The sequence below is a fragment of the Pagrus major genome, chromosome 7, assembly GCF_040436345.1.
Source record: "Pagrus major chromosome 7, Pma_NU_1.0".
Lineage (NCBI taxonomy): Eukaryota > Metazoa > Chordata > Actinopteri > Spariformes > Sparidae > Pagrus > Pagrus major.
This window is the reverse complement of record NC_133221.1, coordinates 18,654,604-18,673,611: the sequence shown is the minus strand read 5'-3', so window position 1 is coordinate 18,673,611 and position 19,008 is coordinate 18,654,604. Positions and strand designations below refer to the sequence as shown.

Sequence of the window (19,008 nt, the reverse complement as noted above, 5' to 3'; positions counted from 1 at the left end):
TGGGTGACGCAGGGATAGAAGGAGATCCATAGTTTTACCAGGACCTTACTTACTGATATTATTGCTGATGGATGATAGGCACGATAAACTTAAAGATGTAATGTGCTTGTAACACTGTTTACACTATCAGAATAATTTCATACTGTTATGGATGTAATCATTTTGTTTTCTAGACAACAACATTGTGAGTCTCCTTCCATCCTATCCCCACGAATAACAATCTTCTACAACCTATAATGATCTCCTCCATCTAAGGACATCCAACTGTCTCAAAAATAACCTTCTCCAAACGGGTAGACATATGGGATTACGGTTCAGTACAACGTAAAGCATTTAAGCGTTGCACACACCTTAACCTCGGCCAGAACTTATCAGAAAACAAAGCCTGTATCTGAGCCCTCAGTAAGCCTCACTCCTGCCTCTGTCCCTCTCTCTCTGCCCCTGACAGATGGAAAAAGCTTGTCTCACACTCCCATGATCCCGCCATTACAGCTGGCATTGACAGGAAGTTAGCAGCACAGATCCTACAGCAGGGAAGAATGAGCGATGGAGCAGAAAAAGGGGGGATAGAGGGATTTAGCTCTGGGGGTTAAAGTGTGATGAACGCTGCAACAACCGGCAGTGGATTTTCTCTCCCTCTTGACGTCCTCCATTCCTCCCTTTTCCTCTGTCTCCCTCTCTCCAAGCAAGGCTGGGGTTTATTGGATGGGAGGATCTATGAGTTCACTGGATCATAGCTCAGACTCGGGCGAGCCAATGTTCTGGTAGCCAGTCTTGGTGCTGGTGCCGTAGTTGGTGTTGGTCATCTCCTGGGTGCCGCCGGGTCCTAGGTAAGCGCGGTGGGCGGGCATTGGGGAAGGTGCCTCGCTGGGGTTCTTGCTGAGGATGAAGCGCTGCTCGTCCTGCTCCTCAAGGTTGGAGATGTCCTTCATCATGCCTTTGCGGTAGGAGACGGACAGCTTGTTGGAGCCGTCTGACATCAGGTTGAAGTGGCGGATGATGAAGACGATGGGCAAGGGCAGCATGGCCACCACGATGAGAGCGTAGGCCATGGCTAAAGCCCAGGGAGGGTAGCTCTGGAAATGCTCTGCGCCCTGGGAAAGAAAGAGCGCAGAGAGAACAGGATGAAGACAAAGACAAAGAAGTCTAAAAAGAAGGGAAAGAGGAGGTTCATCTCCTTTGCCACTCACTTTCTCTCTCTCTGTAAACACACATAAACAAGAGAGACTGACCTCAGCCTCCACCCAGGCGTTGTATCCTGCAGGACTGACAGCCATCTCGATGACAGTGGCGATGATGAGCACTATCAGGACAGCTGGTGACACGTACCTCCACATGTAGTAATAGAAGGAGTACGGCCTGAAACCAAGCATGTCCTCTAGGTCCTGCATGAACCTGAAGGGAAGGGAAGAGAAAAAGAAAGAAAGAAAGAAAGAAAGAAAAATGAATTACATTTAAATGAACAGTTTGTCATTTCTGCCACTCAATCTGAACAAAACAAAAGACGAAAGTAGCGAGGGATCATGGGAGTTGCTGTCTTCATTGTTAAACAACCATTACTGTTGAAAATCTATCTATGTGACTCAGGCAGAAATGCTCACAGAAGATGAAATATATTACCGTTTTATTTGCATAATGTTTAGTCACATTTGCCCACTTCCTTCCTCATTCTCTGATGATTTATCTGATGTGATCTGACAAGTGACCAAAATACCAACAAACATGAAGCAAGTCTGAACATTATCGGAAACATTTGTAATAGTGTAAGTACACAACTCTCCAAATACATAACAGAGCTCTCGTCATTCTAACACATTTTAATGGAGAAATGTGACCAATTATATCTTTAAGTATCCCAGTGAACCAGACCAATGATCAAACGTGCACAATACCAGAGACCTGGAAGAGGAATATCTCATGACAGTTTTTAAGTCCACCTGTGCTTTTCATTATATGACAAAGCATGACTGGTTGTTTGTTATTCGTGGTGACAGGTGGATGTAAGTTTCACATCTATAAAGTGTGAAGCACTGCATTGCGAGAATAAATTATTTTACATGCTCTGTACACTACTTTTGTTTCAATACAATAAATATTGTGCAATTTCAAACAAACTGTTTACAGCCAAGCTAGCGGCTGAGTAAGGCTGTACAAGCTAAATGCTAATGAGAGAATGCTAAGAATGCTGCACAAAAATGAGGCCTGTTCACAATCTTAATCTAGGATGTTACCTGCTCTGTATTGCTGAGTGAAGCTAACAATTTCTAATTGGAACTTGACTCCAAGTACAGGCGAGGCTGTTGGGAATGTCATTACTGTTGCAGCTATTTTGGTCATAAAGTGTTAGACAAATAAGAATTGCAACCTGATTATGAAAAGAGATCGGATCAATAGAGTTATTACAATTGATCCTCAGAGGAAGATACATGTCTGTTTAGATATTTCACTTAAAACCACAAATGTCAACCTCAAGGTGGCGCTAGAGGAAAACTCTATAAACTCCGTAATCAAAGTGAGTAGAATCCATCCTCTGGGAACCCTTCATGTCTGTACAAAATGTCATGGCAAACCATCCAATACAGAGATATTTAAGTCTGGACCAAAGTTGTGGACTGACGCTGCTAGAGTGAAAATTATTCAGATTTCTTGTAAATGTTCCCATTGAAGAGAGTACTGCTAGTTTAAAAAATGATCCACTACAAATGTCTACTGGCACCAAACACGCCGCCTGAAAATACTTATATCCAAGTATGGCTCCGGTCTGAGTTACCTCTTAGTGCCGTAGATCCAGGCCACAGAGATGTTCTCCAGGATCACCACCACAGTGAGAGGCAAACCAGCTGAGTAGTCGTCAAACATGGTGACAAAGTAGTTCCCTGACCGCTGCACAAACAGCAGGCCTAACAGGAAGGCTATGACACAGCAAGCCACTGAGGAAGAGAGGAAGAAACATCCAGTGAGCACAGCAAGAATCAAGTACAAGAGATATGATTTCTTTTTTAATTGGATCAAGAGAGTTAACTCACCACACAGGATCTCTTTGCGGATCTTGAAAGCATCCAGTATGGGCGTGGTGATGCCGGTCATGGTGCCGATCATGCTTCCCAGACCCAAGTTGATGAGCATAAAGAAGAACATGACTGACCAGAAGGGACTGGCAGGGAAATGTGTCATGGCCTCTGTGAAGGCGATGAACGCCAGACCAGTGCCCTGAACCGCCTGGAGGATGGAGAGAAGGAGGGTTACAGCGGTCAAAGGAAATTAGTGATCCTGTGTGGAAAAATCACCCACTTAGTTCTATTTCCAGATTCATTAATTATAGTGCAGCCATTTAAGGTGAGTGGGTTGAATGTGGACTGTGGATTATGCTTAAAATTCCAACACAAACAACACAAAAGTAGGAATGATAATCACGGTGGCCGGACAATAGTTAGGTGAACCATAAATAATCTTTGTAGTGACAGGGTTAGGGTTAGGGTAACCTAACCCTAACCCTTATTTCAAGATGTGACCAAAACATAAGTACACTGGAGATGAAGATCCAAAACTGTGATTATTATGAGAAAATGGGGGCACAAATTACAACCACTTGACTACATCTACAGATATTAGTTTGGAAAACATCCACGGATGACTGATCGACCCTGGAAAAAGTGAACAGTGGAGAATAATAGTTTAAATAACAACAACAAATTGTATCACCGTGTTCTTTTGGAAATATAGATTGTGGACATGTGTGTGTGCAGCTTGACCACATCACCTGTAAAGTTTACTACTCAAATTATTGTGTGTTTTGCCTGTAGGAGGTGCTCGTTGTATAGGCGCAGTGATACACTAAGAGATGTCCTTATAACGGACATGGTAGAGAAAACTAAAGCTGCCACTAACGATTATTTTCATTTTCTATTTGTGTGCTATTTTGTTTCTCAAATAATCAATTCAAAGTTTATTATATGAATTTCTAAAAATAGTGACACATGGTCATAATTTCCTAGAGTCAAGTGATTTTTCGTTGTGTTATTGGACCAACAGTTCAACTTCACCAGGCATTTAATTTACCATCATATATGACAAATAAATGTAGAGAGGCTAAATGCGTTCACCTGAGCAGAAAATGTTTGTCTGTTTTTGTCTGAATAAACGAGAATGCTCAAAAACTCTGTGAGAAGCTCTCACCTACATGAAGTGGTTGATTCTGCTAATCCGTGGGGCTTTTTTCCTTTCTTTATGCGAGAGCCCGGTCTTTCAATATGAGAGCATGACTCATTGAATTCATGTTCAGATTCTGTAATGCTTTCCCTCAAAAGCCTGCACTCGCACTCTAAATAGCCTCTGCCTGTGCTTAGATTTGCTCTGCTCCTGCTCAGCCTGCACTCAGATATATTGTTGCTTGCACAGATTTATTGTGCTCCAGCTTCAACCCTTCTCCTCGCACTCAGGCTGCTTCTGTGCATTTGTGAAACGTTGGATTTATGCTACGTTTTCAGATTTTTCGTGCAACGACCCTGTCAAAATAGTGATGACTAAAGATATAATCCCTGCCTCGTTACTGGCGTGTTCACTTGACTTCTCAGAGCCCCGTTTATGGGCGGTTACTCTTCAACAATTAGCAGCAATGACTCCATGCAGGTGAGAGCTTCTTTTTTGAGGTATCTCTTGAATTCATAAAAAGAGCCTAATTTTATTCTCCATGAAAACTAACAGAGAAAAGGGCAGAATTGTTCTTCTTTTGCAAGTGCATTACCTTCTGTAGCATCAAATTCTTGAATCTTGAAGATTTGTGCAATTGGAAAATTTGGGGGGATTTTTTGCATGAAAATAATTCAAATCTATTGTGAAATTGATTGATTGATTGATAATCGACTAATCGTTGCAGCTCTACAGTAAACATTACTTTGCTCAGCATCATGGTGTTTTTAACCTCCCTTTTCTTCTATTAATTAAAATTTTTGGGATAACTTGTCGTGCATCATCATTTCAACATAAACACTTGATACACACTTGTGATTATTCAGTAAACAATCCCATTCTCATTTCAGTTAATGAACTTCCCCCCACTCTGACCTTGTTGAGTTCGTCCTCTAGCATGCAGGCATCCAGGCCCAGCTGGCCGAAGCTGTCCTCTTTCACCGTCTTAATGACCCCATACATCTCTGCGTAGTCCTCGGTGGACAGATGGGAAAAGTTGATGTGAGGAGGGATCAGCTCTCTGCTCAGCACACCAGTGTTTAAGTAGCCCAGGATCTTCTCTGCGTTGCTGCATGCGAAAAAATATGGATGTGGAGAAGAGGGATGTGTCAGTGAGTGAAGGTTATAGAAAAAATGGCTGTCAGAGAGATAGAGAGAGAGACAGTCAGGTAGCGTATGACACACTCACTCGACAACACACTTCTCGTTCATGACGTTGGCCTTGAATCCCAGGACGGCAAACACAACTAAAGTGGCCAGAATGGAGGTAACAAAGTTAATGATGGAGACCAGCGCTGCGTCAAAGTGGCAGTTGTTGTCTCGCTTGTTGTAGCTGGAGAAAGCGATGACACCTCCGAAGCCCAGACCAAGGGCGAAGAAGACCTGCGTGGCTGCTTCTCGCCACACCTGCGGCTCCAACATTTTTTCAAGCTGGAGAAGAAAGGGAAAAAATGTCAAAGATTAGTGACCGATTAGGTCATTTTCTGTCACTTCCTCTTAAAAAACACTTGAACATTGATGTTCTTGCCACAAGTAGCTTCATGACTATATTCATACGCTATAGCCAACTGTGACACCACGTTAGTTAGTTTAAACATATAACCCTGTACTGTATGTCATTAGAGATGCACAGATCAATTGGCCAGAGACTTCGTAAGAGTCTTTAATGCATTTTGCTGTCATTTTCGGTTGCCGCTTTCTAATTCTATTCTCTTCTCCTCTACTGCCATCCTGTGGCAGTGTTTTTTTAAAACTGCAGATCAACACACGGAGCAGAGCAGAGAAATGGACGTCACTCTTGTTGACGACAAATTGTGTTGTTATATAAGTGAAACATTGTAGTTGAGGGTTATAAAGGCAAAATAACAACATGGAATCCTTGTTGTTAGAACCAGGGACTCCTTCTGTTTGTACCTTTCACAATAAGAGTTCCTGCTGGATGTCATTTGTACAAAAAAGCCCTGTCCAGTGAGTGAGAGAAAGTCCTGTAGCCTGGCGCAGTTTTGGAGAAAATTTTATTATTGTAAACATACAAATGTTTGTGTATGCTGTCAATTATAGTTATTTGAAAGAAAATTGGAATAGGCAGTCCAGTCTTTTAAAAAAAGGGAAATTGTGATCGGTGCATCTCTTTCCATCATCCTCCTGTAATTCAGCATATTTGGTATCGTTTAGATTAAGAAACAGAACTGAAAAAAGTTCTGTGGGTTTCAACAATAGTTGGCCATGCAACATGTGTTTGTAGTAACATCCCGACATGTGAGTCCGTGGGAACTGAAATTAGAAAAAAATAGGAGGAAATATTTAGGAGAAATTGTAACTTCTGCAAACAAAATATCTTATCTGATCTCCAACTTAACGCTTTTAGTTGTAATATTCACATTTGATGTCGGCAGACTGCAAAATAATTCACAATGAATGATCATATACAGATTCACTGTAATGTATGTATTTATAAACCTTCACCACTAGAGGGAAACATCAACCCAACACATGAGACATTGTGGATATTAATGATATTTTCATATAAGTGGGGCTGAATGGCCTTGGTGGTAAATCAGCTAACCATCAACTACTCGTGGCTGAACAGCTCGCAGAGACAAAGTGTCACTTATGTTACATTTGTTCGGCTGACAGTCAGTGAATGAAGGATCAGGACTAAGACAGTTATGAGTTCAAAGATTACATTTCTCCCTCCAGCAGGGCAGCTAACAACAACATGTTGTATTATTTTTATTGTAAAAATTCTGCTAAGGCATCCTCTTTTATAGTTGCTTCTTTTTTTGAGCTCAGTTCCTCTCTCACCTTTGGGGTGAACATGTGAGCGATGCCGTCCACTGCTCCCTTCATCAGCAAGACTCGCACCAGGAAGCAGAAAAGCACCACGTACGGGAAGAGAGAGCTGAAGTACATCACCTAAGACAGAGAGAGAGTCAAGGACATCACACAGTGTTGCCATGGACACGCTTTTTCGGAGGCCTCACACATGGAGGACCAAACTGCAACCATGCACACACACGGACACGATGAATAAATCCCAAAACTGCTTTGTGTGTGCTCGGCACAGAAAAACTGTGAACTCTTACCAAATGTGAAGAGGAACTCTCTGAGGTTTGGAGAGATGAGTCAAAGATCCTTCCTACAGCGTTTTCAGGGAATCAATTCAGTACTGACTATGCTAATTGGATCACTCAGTCTAAAAACCATGTCAAACCTTGGCGATCTGTGTATTTTCCTATTGAACATGTGGGCTGGATGTTTCTCTGTGGTATATGACTCACTCTCTGGATCCAGATTACAGGATGTTGTTGCAGTTGTTGCCAAACTGAGCATTTTCCATCTGCATTGTAAACCGCTCTTTGCTTGGTTCAGTTTAAGCTTATTAGTGTTGCACGTATCCCTCTTCCATAATATAGATGAGATCCAAAAATAGACTAATGCTGATGACGGGCTTACCTTTGACTGAAAGCATCAGCAGAGTGAAAAAACACTCACTGATATGGATGAATCATTGATTAAAAAACAATTTTAAAGCTTTTGTTGAAATGATTTATTGTGTGAATGTTTACACAGCGTCTATGGTGTGTTAATCTCTATAGTTTGCAGGTTTGGCCCCTGCTGTGAAGCCAATGGAGACCCCATACCTTCCCAGAGGACTGGATGCCCTTGATGACAGCCAGGCAGACCAGGATCCAAGCCACCAGCAGGGACAGCGTCATCTTCCAGTTCAGGCCACCCGTGTCGTCGATGGAGCTGGTGATGTTGAGAGTCTGGCGGTACCAGAAGTAAGTGGTGGCCGAGCTCTTGTCACACTCTGGCACCACGACTACAACAGGGAAAGAGCAGGAAATGGAATAAAGAGTTCTCCAACAGTCAAGTAAGCACACATACCAAATCAGTGATGGCCAATTTTGGTTAAAAATAATAAATGTATTTACATGGACCCAGTGGTGGAAGAATTACTCAGATGGTTCTTTTTTTGTTTTGTTTTTACATAAAAGTCCCACAACCAAAATTTAGTAGTATATTTTAATACTACCCATGCATTCATGTAAAGGTAATTGCAGCTAGTCCAGGTTTAGATAATTACAGTATAACAATGATTCATAATTTTAACCTACAAAATCTCCATCCTAACAACTAATCTTATCCTACTATGCATTCATTTCAAAGAAAACTCCTTAAAATAAGTGGATTGTATGGGAGAGGAGTTGAAATCATCTCGTTTGACATAAATGACTTCCTAACTTGGAGATTTTAGAGTGTATGTTTTGGATGTAAAATCTCAAAGGTGCTCTGTGGAGTTTTCTTGTAAACAAAGTTTCTGTTTACATTCAGTGTTGAGTGCACTTCCTTTCTCATACAACAGTTGCAAAGCTGATTTTTTATATTTTTTTTTACAGCCAGCTTACTGCTAGCACGCAGTCATCTTCTTTCCTGCATTTGCTGATCAGGTCAGGTCAACAAAAGTTGTCTCATGACACTTTTTAATTGGAGCAGGTCTAGACTGCTCTTTAATTAATTAACGGACACCCAACATTCCCCCATGAACAGTCCTCTGGTGCATTGCTATGTGTCTTGGAGTGTTTCCACCACATTTAATTCAGTGAAATAGCGTTAAACCATTAGCAGTAACGTGCATCGTGTCACCAAAGTGCCTGTGCATGTGTGTCTTCATTCACTAGACAAACTAAATGGGGAGCGCTCATCATTATCACTCAACAGCGCTACTAGATAACAACTGTACAGGGCCCCTTTAATCTGCAAAATAACAAGAAGCAGTTTACTATTAGATACATGAAATGGAATATTAAATACAGTAGTACAAAGTAGAGCAAAAAAAAATACTCAAGTAAAGTAAAAGTACTTCATAATTGCATAATCCCACCACTGCACACAGCTGAACTAAATCCTATTGGACGCTTGGCAGCATCCCTGCTGCATTCGTAATCATAAGCAGAGTCGACATCCTGCCCTCGAATGTTAATGAAAGCTGATGCCCTTTACTCTGCCAGAACCTGCATGTGCCTCCACCACAGGCTACCAGCTGACGCTGTCGGCCCGGTCATACCATCTGACGGGCCGTGCCAACAGAGCTGCCCTGTAGGACAAGGTGCAGGGCCATCTCTGCTTTAGAGAGAGCATGAGCACTTTTCTGTTGGCCTGCAGAGACACTGCTGCTCGACTGCAGAGCCACAGCGAGGCAAGCTGCTTCAATCCAAAGACGCGTTCTGCAGCTTTAAGCACCGCCCTGCGTAGCGCTGGGCAGAGTCTGCATCTGCTGAGATACTTTGCTGAATATGGAATTGTCTTGCAGGACTCTGCAGTATTCATTTTTCCCCCATGTGCTGGTGAGGGCTGTACAATTGAAAAAGCTCTTTTGTATGGGTGCTTGTCTGTTTCTGTACATCTCTATTACAGATTCAGCTGTGTTGTGCACTCACTGGCTTGCGTTCCATTTCTCTGGATGGGGCATTCAGCCCAAGGCAGTGGATACTGGAAAGACTGGAAGAAGTAGAAGATGCTCCAGCCGATAATCACGTTATAGTAGAGGCCAACAAAACCGCACACCTGAGGGGAAATGAGAGCAAACAGGGATACTTATCATTTCTTAAAACAATCACTGTCTCACCACACAAATATACAAACACATGCAGCACAGGGGGCAAACAGCGTGCAGTTTGTTGAGGTGAACACCTCTTCTTGAGTCTGGGCACAGCCCTGAGCATACAGCTTAAGTCAGAGTTTGTATGAATTATTGAGCTGTTTGCTCTCAGCAGCCAAGGCTGGGTCCTCTATGAGAAGGTATTTATAGCTGCTGAATCTCCCACTGCTACATCCGGGCTGCCACACGCCTCACTGCCCCAGGCCAGGCCTCTCCCTCCCCTCTTTTGCACCAGATTGATGAAATCACTATCAGAGGGACTGACTGACGCAGTGGATCACTGACTGACTGACTCAGCCTCTGACTGAATTTGTTTTAGGCTGATGACGCTGATGGGATGGGGACATGATGGGTCACTACACCTCCTGATGATGGGGACAGATTATGACAGTGATCAGCGCTGGTCTTTGCATGCTGCCTGCTCTGAAACATCAGGAGGAAGTAATGTCAGCTGGCAGAGGGAGTCAACAAGAATGAGCTGTATGGCACATTTGTTGTCTCTGCACATGACCTGTTCGCTGAGTCGACGAGTGAAAGTGAAAAAATTACCATCTTAGATACAACAACAGCTGGAATTGTTGTTTCAACATACACATTGCATTTCTTCAAAGCCTGCTGTAATATTTTATGCAATAAATATGTTACTATATCACTGTGTATGGCATTTAAAAAAAGGATCATAAACTGCCAATAATATGTTTGATAATGGTAAGTTAATTATTCATTAATGCTCAACAGTTCAGTGTTAAGCCTTTAAAAATTAATCATCAGACCTTTTGGTTGTTAGTTTGTTTGAGAGGTCACAAGAGGCCCCATCGGTTGGTGTGTATCTTCTGTAATTGTAGCTTTGTTTATTGTTTTACAGCCTCAATGGCTCATTGTAAAGTGGAAAGATATGTCATGGGTTTTTCCACTTATGATAAAGCATTAAATATTATCAGGTTGTTAATAAATCAGCCTTCCCGCAGCACTAAAAGTTCCTTTTATAGATTCATTAAACTGACAGGTGAGTGGAGAAAGAGGCTGTGGCCAACTTGAATTCATCTCACCTTGAATAGATTCCAATGAGAGGTTTTCAAGCTTGAAAAAATATCAAAATGCCCAAATAAAGAAGCTTCAAGAACCACTCCTGCAGTACAGTCCACTTCACTGGACATTTTCCACTGTGAAAGCCACTGAATTAAACTGTTACTGACTTGACTTCATGCTGACCTTATGAATCAAACTTCAGCCACATACAGCCATCACTTCAGCCTACAGAGGTTTGTGTTTGATATTTCAAAGGTACATTTTGCGTGTGCGGCCATGAAAATGTTTTAATTATGAATTATAACATCTTATTACTGACCTGTACATAAAAAAATATATATATTTAGGACTTAGTATGGATGGTAATGTTGGTCGGTCTGTCCACCACTTTGGTCCTGACTGAATGTACAGAAAAGCCAGACATTCATGTTCCCCAGAGGAAGAATCCTTATGACTTTAGTGATCCTTTTTCTCCTTTCTTCTAGCGCCACCACCAGGTTAATATTTCTGTTTTTGAGAATAATATCTCAACAACTATTGGATGGATAGCCATGAACTTTGTTACAGACATTCATGCTCCCCAGAAGTTAAAGTGCAATACATTATGGGATCCTTTAGCTTTTCATCTAGCACCATCATCAGGTCCAAATATCAATGTTTCCAATACTTTGGTTTACGACCAAAATAATTGTCTTTTGGCCTTTTTCATGGCTTTATTGGACAACAAATCTGAAGAGTGACAGGAAACAGGATAACAGAGAGGGGCGGTGACATGCAACAAAGGAGTCACAGTCTCTGTACATGGGGCACACTGTCTAACAACTTGTGTTTAATGCTAATTATCAAATATTAGCATACTAACACAATATGTAAGATAGCAAGCATGCTAAACATTAGCCTATTAGCGTTTCCATTGTGGGGACCATTAGCATAGCCATCAATCAAGACATAAGTGATAACCCGGTATGGTAGAGTTGTGAAGTTGGGGGTCGCTATTTTAGGAGTCACTGGTTCTGGAGGTAAAAGTTCATTTCCATTTTCCCCATAGACAATGTCTCACATGACTCACAGTTGTTGCTCCTCTACAGATTATATGAGCATGAAACTCTCTTGGCAAATAGTCCAAAATATTAACAGCTGCGTGAGATAATATGTGGTTCTTGGGGGAAAGAGAGTTTGAAGGTATAAGCTTGTGAATATAAAAATGTCAGGAGGGAAGTTATCTATGAATCCCAAGAGACAGCTCCAAAGAGCTTTAAATCATGTCGTGAGCACCTCTAATGGTGGGTCAAAAGTAAAGATTATGCTGTTGAGAAAACTGTTTTTATAATATGCACCTTAAATCCATTCAGTTTTAATTTTGGGGTCAACTTTGGTTGAATTCAGCAACTGTCAATTCACATATTGTTAAAAACTGCAGAACCAAAGCCCTTTGTACTGGCTACAGTTCTGATTCAAGTCTCTCACTATTTTCTTCTTCATGACATCGCTGGATAAGGCTGTGATTGTTACATCATCAGGGATAGCCCTTGCTTTCTATTTTTTTAGAGTAATTTATTTTATTGTCGAAATAAGAAACTAAAATTAAATACAGATTGGAGAAATCAGCTCCAGAATCAGATGCCCCTCCCGTGCCACAGCTCGATTACACCCTACTATAAAATGCGAGCAGTATGATGTGCTAATTGTTAATGAGGTCATGTGTGCACATACCATCAGACTGGAGACCCCGATACCCCCCAGCTGTGGGTAGACGTAGTTCCACACCCCGATGCTGCCACGTCTGATCCTCTGACCCACCGCCAGCTCCAGGAAGAACAAGGGGATGCCAATGAGGAGGAGGAGAATAGCGTAGGGCACCAGGTATGCACCTGAGAACGACAGAGGAACAGGGCAATACAAAATTATCTGAATTTTTATCTGTCTGAGTTTCTTTGCTCTGTGTTTGAAATCCATGTATAGTAAAGGATGAAGGCTTATTGTAAAACAGCAGAAGGGACATTATTAAATTCATTGTTAAAGCATCTATTTTTATCCTCTATCACTCTAATTTCACTTCTCTACCTCTCTTCCCTCTCGAACTTCCTCTTTCTTTCTCTTTCCCTTGTCATTATCAGCTTCCATTCACCACTTCGGCAGATACGACTGTCTTTTTTGCAGAAGGGACAACAGAGCGAGAACTGCAAGCACTCAGAGACAACGAGTCACGTCCACTCCTGCTTACGTCAAGACATGAAGAGGCACCATGGTGACAAAGCCATCGACAGCCAGAGAGGATGGGCTCATACTGATGGACAGCTGAAAGAGAGCAGCCTGTTTCAAGACTAAAAACAAACGACTGTGACGTCTGACTTGATCAAAAAAACCCTGATCACGTCGTGAGTGGCTATTAGAGCTAGCAGCAGACAAAGGAAACAAAGACAGGGACACAGAGTCATGTTACACAATGGTATTATTATCTGGACTGTTAGAAGTGACTTCTGTGTGGCTGCCTACTTTCACTGATCTTTGATGTCTATTCTGAGCACATAGAACAGAAGAAAACAAAACGTGCTAGTGAGTAACTGCCTATTTTATTGGTTTTCCTCACAGATATTGCACTTCAGCCACACTGGTTGAGATGGTTCCTGTCCGTTTAAACAACTTGGCGTTTCTTTTTGGTTTTCTTGATTGCTGATTTTAAAAACATATTCTTGATGAAAGTAGGTTATTGTACAATCATTGCGTATAAATCCTGAATACATTACATATTTCAGGGAAACCGCAGAATTAAGAATACAGATAATCATGATTGGCACAATGAGGTCTACAGACTGATGAGTGTCTGCCTTGTCATATTGTTTTGTTCACTCCTGTGTACAGAGCAAATCTTTATAAATTTAGCTGAGACGTCATAATCTGAGAAGAGATATTTATGTGACTATATCCTAAGATTGCGTGCTTTATATCTGACAGAAGATCAAGGAGACGGGTGTCATAGTTTGTCCTGGATTTGATGATTAGAAAAACACATTAGCCAAATGGGTTTTCAGAGAAGACATTGCATTTCTTCTGAGTTCTAATATCTTATAATACAAACTCAGAAATATTTATTTTTTCCATAACTGAATGAACAAGCTTTTCTCAGAGGAATATAAGGTCCACAGAACACTGTTTGAATCAAGAAAGGTGGCAGGGTCCGCCAAATATAAACAAGGTAAAACAGTATGAAATTGTGTTGTCCTTTAAGGTCACTTTGTTTATTCGGTTTATTCATTAATTAAAATGAAGAGTTTGTTTATCTATTTCTTTAAGGCATTCTAAAAAAAATCAGTCATTTATTTTTCCCTTCTGATTAAAATTTCTTCCCCAAAAACTACCTAGTGCACCTTTAAAGGATTCTATGTTTCAAGCATTGTTAAATTAAAAAAAAATCTATACTTAAGAACATCAAACAGTTAACTAATGTCACTTAGCTTGTTCAGCAATACAAGCTTCAACCAGTTTGATATTTTGCCAATCGACTGAATTGGCATTTGTCATGTTACGTTACGTTAAGTTAGGTGGAGATAACTAGCAGCATGTGACTAGTTAGCAGGGATAGCCGATTTGCTCAGTTCCACAGGTGGTACAGTGCTCATGTCTTGTTATGATGTACTAAAAGTGAGAGTTGTGCACACAGTGCCACTATACTGGTCAGACTGACTTCCACGAGAGAAAATTCATCAGCAGCGAGTTGGTGCAGGTTGCTGCAGCTTATTAGCGTTACACGCTGTTTTTGTAGCCTGCAGTACGAAGCCTTGTTTTGATCTGCTACTCCTGTTTACCATGTTAAAGTTACTGCATGCTAATACAATCTTGACACTTCATGCATCTGTTTCAAATTAAAAGCCCACTAGTGTTTCGGTGAAAAGAAACACTAGTTATTTCATTTGTTATTATTTTGATGTTAAACTTTAGACGAAGACAAGCTGAAATGTTGTCGTGAGAAATTAAAACACAACGTGTTGCAGTGGCCCTGATGGACTGTAGTGCTGCTACACTCTAATTCATCGGCTCTCATTATGTTCTTCCTGGGAGCAGTCTCGTACGATATCTAGTAGTGATATTTGGTATTACCGATCCGTTCCTGTCTAAGGACTTGTATCTAACCAGTCTGAACATTTTTAATGTAGATTTCAATTAATTTTGCTGCAGATATTAATGATCCGCAGAATGTTTTGGGTGACTTCTTGACTGTCCTGTGCACATCCAGCCCCCTCAGAGGATAAACCCATGTCCTCCTGTGTGTTCTATCATCACTTTGATGTCACAGCTTCAGAAAGAAGACTAAAAATGCTAGAAGCAGCCAGTTCATTTTTCCTGAAATATAGTTAACGTGGTCCTTTTGTCTGGTCTGAACCACTGTGAACTACAGTGAAGACAAATGTTTTCATCAGTATCCAAGCTCCACCAGGACAAAAACAAGATAACAGGAATTAATTACTTGAATTATTTATTTGTTAGACAAGATCATTTGGAGTAATTTGTCTTTGGCTTCTACTGCTTCACTGAGGCAGGCTTGGCTAGATAGGTGAGGTAAGTAAGCCTGTCAACTTATTTGTGCTTTGTTTCCATATTTTCTTGTGAAGTATACAACATTTTTTTGACTGTTATCGGTTTTCTAGATGGACTGGAGACAGTTTGTCCTCTTCTGTGAGACAAGTCCAGACAAGACAATGCAGCACCGCCTACTGAGATAAATTCAGCAGAGGATACACACGGTGTGCACACACATACACACACTGATTAAAATTATCCAGCGTTGTTATATCATGCATTTCAAATAACCTCTTTACACACACACCTCCCACACAAGGTAGAACCGACAATGTCTGAAAGCCCAGGAAATCAGTGTTTACTCTTCCACTTCCTCCATCTTAGTCATCACCACCCTCTCATCTCTACACAATACCGGTAAATCACAATAGCAAAGAGATAAGGCTGAGAAGCCTGCAAGGAAAGCAAATACAGACTAAAACTCACCAAATAACTACATCCCTCAATGTTCCCAAATCCTGTTGAGGAGAAGTTATCTTGTCCAGTCTGCTGACGGCACAACCTCACAAAGTCTGAGAAATGTTGAAGAGACTGCCCCTCTGACTTGCACGATTAGTTGGCTAATTGGGTGACAGGACACAATTTATCAAGGAGGAGGAGGCTGCAGCTCCTTCAGCAGGCAAACTGAGCAGTACTGAAGTATGGGAGGAGGGATAAGGGTGCAGCACCTGCCATATGTACTGGAAATTGGTATATACTGAAATGTATGCAAAATTAATTATTATGTAAAATTATCGACTTAATGTTTATTGTAATTAATTGTTCTTCCTTGTACGTCTACACACACATTTTATTTTTAATTGCAATCTGCTTGAATCGCTTATATGGCGACATAATTTTGTGAAATGATAACATGATAAAGTCATCCTACAATCCCACCAAAAGCTGACATGTAATATCAGTTCATTCTCTTTAAGGGAATAGATTCACATTCTGAGAAATAAGCTTTTTCATGAGAAGATTGATACCACTCACGTGTCAGTTCTAGTTCAATAGGCTATGAAGCTACCACTAGCCGCCAGTTAGCTTAGCTTTTTCTTTGCTTAGCGCCAAAGACCAGAAACAGGAGAAAAGCTAGCCTGGCTTTAGTTTACAAAATCCATCCACCAACTCCTCTAAAGCTCACTAATTAATATGTTACATCTTTATTGTTCAATGGTACCAGGCTACAATAGCTGTTTTCCCCTAATTTCAGTCTTCGTGCTAGGCAAACTGGCAGCTGGTTGGTCAAAAATATTGTTATTCGATTTTGTCGGCCAGTCTTAGCATTTACAAAGCGCTTTTGGAGGACCCTAGTAAGGAGAAGTTTAAGTTTCCCTGGGACCCACTGAAATAACCACCTGTGGATCCCCTGTAAACAACCTGTAAACATCCCTCTGAGTGGTGTCGATCTTTTCATTTAACTCTCACCAAAAAAGCGAATAAGAGTATTTCCCAAAATGTCAAACTATTCATTTAAAATGAAGGAAGATGGAGGCAGAGAACAGATGCTATGTGTACACAGCTTTTTATCAATCAAATAATGCTGTAGCAAGAGCCTACAATGATTAACTTCAGTACTGAATTTCTTTATCACATCCTGGATTATTTTATGATCATTTTGCAGTATATAAGCATTTTCTTTTTCACTTTGCTAACTCCTCAGACCGTCTAAAAAGCAGATGGTTAATGACTCAGACTAATGTGCAGTGCTAAGATGATGAGGCACTTCTGACAAGTGCAACATTTTAGGTGGTTGAAACTGTCACCACACTGGTCTGGCCCTGGGCGACACGCCGGGCAGAGTAATTGGGTTAGTGCTGTGTGTGTGAGTCAAGAACAACAACAGACAGAAAATACACAACAGTACTTATTGACTTTATCTGGTGGAGGAAATATGAGCTAAATTAGTTGAAATTACTTAAGTATTTCTTTCTGTAATGTGATGTAAATGAAAGTTTTATGAGCTAGAGCCAATCACAGGGCATTCTCAGTCAATTCAGGTTTTAGAAAATAGCTCCCAGACACAGAACACTATCCTGGACAAGACAGACGCGCAAATCCCACACTCAAACAAAAGCATAAAACCGAAATTTGAACATGCTATTAAGTTAACTACTCCCATCTGGCAGCTTATTTCAGTGAGGATTTTACACAACTAATAAAAAAAAATTTGCATTAACAGCGTTGACTCAGCACAACATTTCTCGCTGTTCACAATTACTCAGCAGCCTGAGGGGACACATGTTCTCGATGGGTGGCCCAATTAGGAACCGACTTCCAAACCTGGGAAGTGTTACTATGCTTAGCAACACAAACCTTTGGATTCAATGGACAGTGAACTATTAACATCTATCCACCTACCTCCACCGTTCTTCTGACACAGGTAAGGGAACCTCCAGACGTTACCCAGGCCCACAGAAAAGCCCACCTGGGCCAAGATGTACTCCAGCTTGTTGTTCCAGGCCGGTCGGCCGTCCTCAGCATCTGGGTCAGGGGAGGGTAGCAGGGCCTTTACCGGAGCAGTCGAGCCAGGACTCAGACCCATACTCATTTGGCTGCTCTTATAGTCCATGGGGTGCTCCAGGGACAGCAGGTCAGCCACCGACTCAGTGACCGGCTCATTGCTGTGCTCCCGCTGGGTCACCTTGGTGTTCTTTGGCATGGCTGCAACGCAGGAGCTCCTTCAGGTCGAGTGCGGTGAAGTCAAAGAGGAGAGCCTGAGGAGACTGACTGGAGGGTGCAGGAGGAAGTAGGGAAAGGAAAGTTGTGCTTGTTTCTTAAATCTGTGAAGAGAAGAGACAGACAGGAAATGTAGGAGTTTAGGATGACCAAAGTACTTTTTTCTGCCTAAACCATAAATGTTATTATAACCACTTCTCATATGAAGTTTTTCTTTCTCATCATATGAATGTGGTGAGCTTGTGCCATTAACAACTTTAAATTAAAGGGCAACTCCACCAATTGTACACTTTACAGTGTGTTTACAGGGCTTGGCGAGAACTATTGCATATGTGAAAAAACTCAAAGTAGTATGAAGTGTTTTGTGTCTGCAGATGTAATCTGATCTGAGCTAAATTTGCATTGTGGGTAATGCAGGGTTTTGAAAAGCAGTCCACTGTTGGAGTCATTAAGAAAAGTTAAAAAACAATGATCAAAATCGATACAGAACCAGCGATATCGCCACACAGTCTTCTTCCTTTTAAAAATTGGGTGCCTACATTACCCAGAATGCAACTTTGCCACCAAGTGACATCACTAGAGGCAATTTATCAGATTCCATGCAGCTTCCTCTGAAGCCACAAAAGGTTTTAAACTACTTTTTTCACGTACACGGTAGAACTCCTCAAAACCTGTAAATGTGTACAATTGTTGAAACACTCCTTTAAGCGAATGGCAGAAGACCAACAGTAAAAGATCAGTTGCTCTTCCAGCTGTACCAATGAAGGCAGGTCATATTAAATTCATCAATGTGCAAAATGTTTGGGATGAAACTGTCTCTGAAGACATGATTATTTAGTAAAACTACAAAATATTCTCTGGTTCCAGCTTCTCAAATGTGAATATTT

At 41.3% G+C, this 19,008-nt stretch overlaps 1 protein-coding gene across 1 annotated transcript; it reads right to left on the bottom strand.

Annotated features, from left to right (window-relative positions):
* Positions 1-731: 731 nt before the first annotated feature.
* slc6a17 (solute carrier family 6 member 17) lies at positions 732-18,104 on the bottom strand. Its single transcript, XM_073470519.1, has 11 exons — positions 17,804-18,104; positions 12,596-12,753; positions 9,633-9,759; positions 7,833-8,014; positions 6,994-7,104; positions 5,378-5,619; positions 5,065-5,257; positions 3,027-3,219; positions 2,771-2,930; positions 1,233-1,395; positions 732-1,094 (listed from the first exon to the last, which is right to left on the bottom strand). The coding sequence occupies exons 1-11, from the start codon at positions 18,102-18,104 to the stop codon at positions 732-734; spliced, it is 2,193 nt and encodes a 730-aa protein (XP_073326620.1).
* Between the last annotated feature and the right edge of the window lie 904 nt (positions 18,105-19,008).

Bases quoted from the DNA above. Each gene is read 5' to 3' on its own strand.
- slc6a17 (XM_073470519.1), bottom strand. From the start codon at position 18,104: ATGCCAAAGAACACCAAGGTGACCCAGCGGGAGCACAGCAATGAGCCG. The intron at 5,258-5,377 runs GTGAGTGTGTCA...TTTCGCATGCAG, and splicing joins AACGAGAAGTGTGTTGTCGA to CAACGCAGAGAAGATCCTGG. The intron at 1,396-2,770 runs GTAACTCAGACC...CCTTCCCTTCAG, and splicing joins TGGATCTACGGCACTAAGAG to GTTCATGCAGGACCTAGAGG.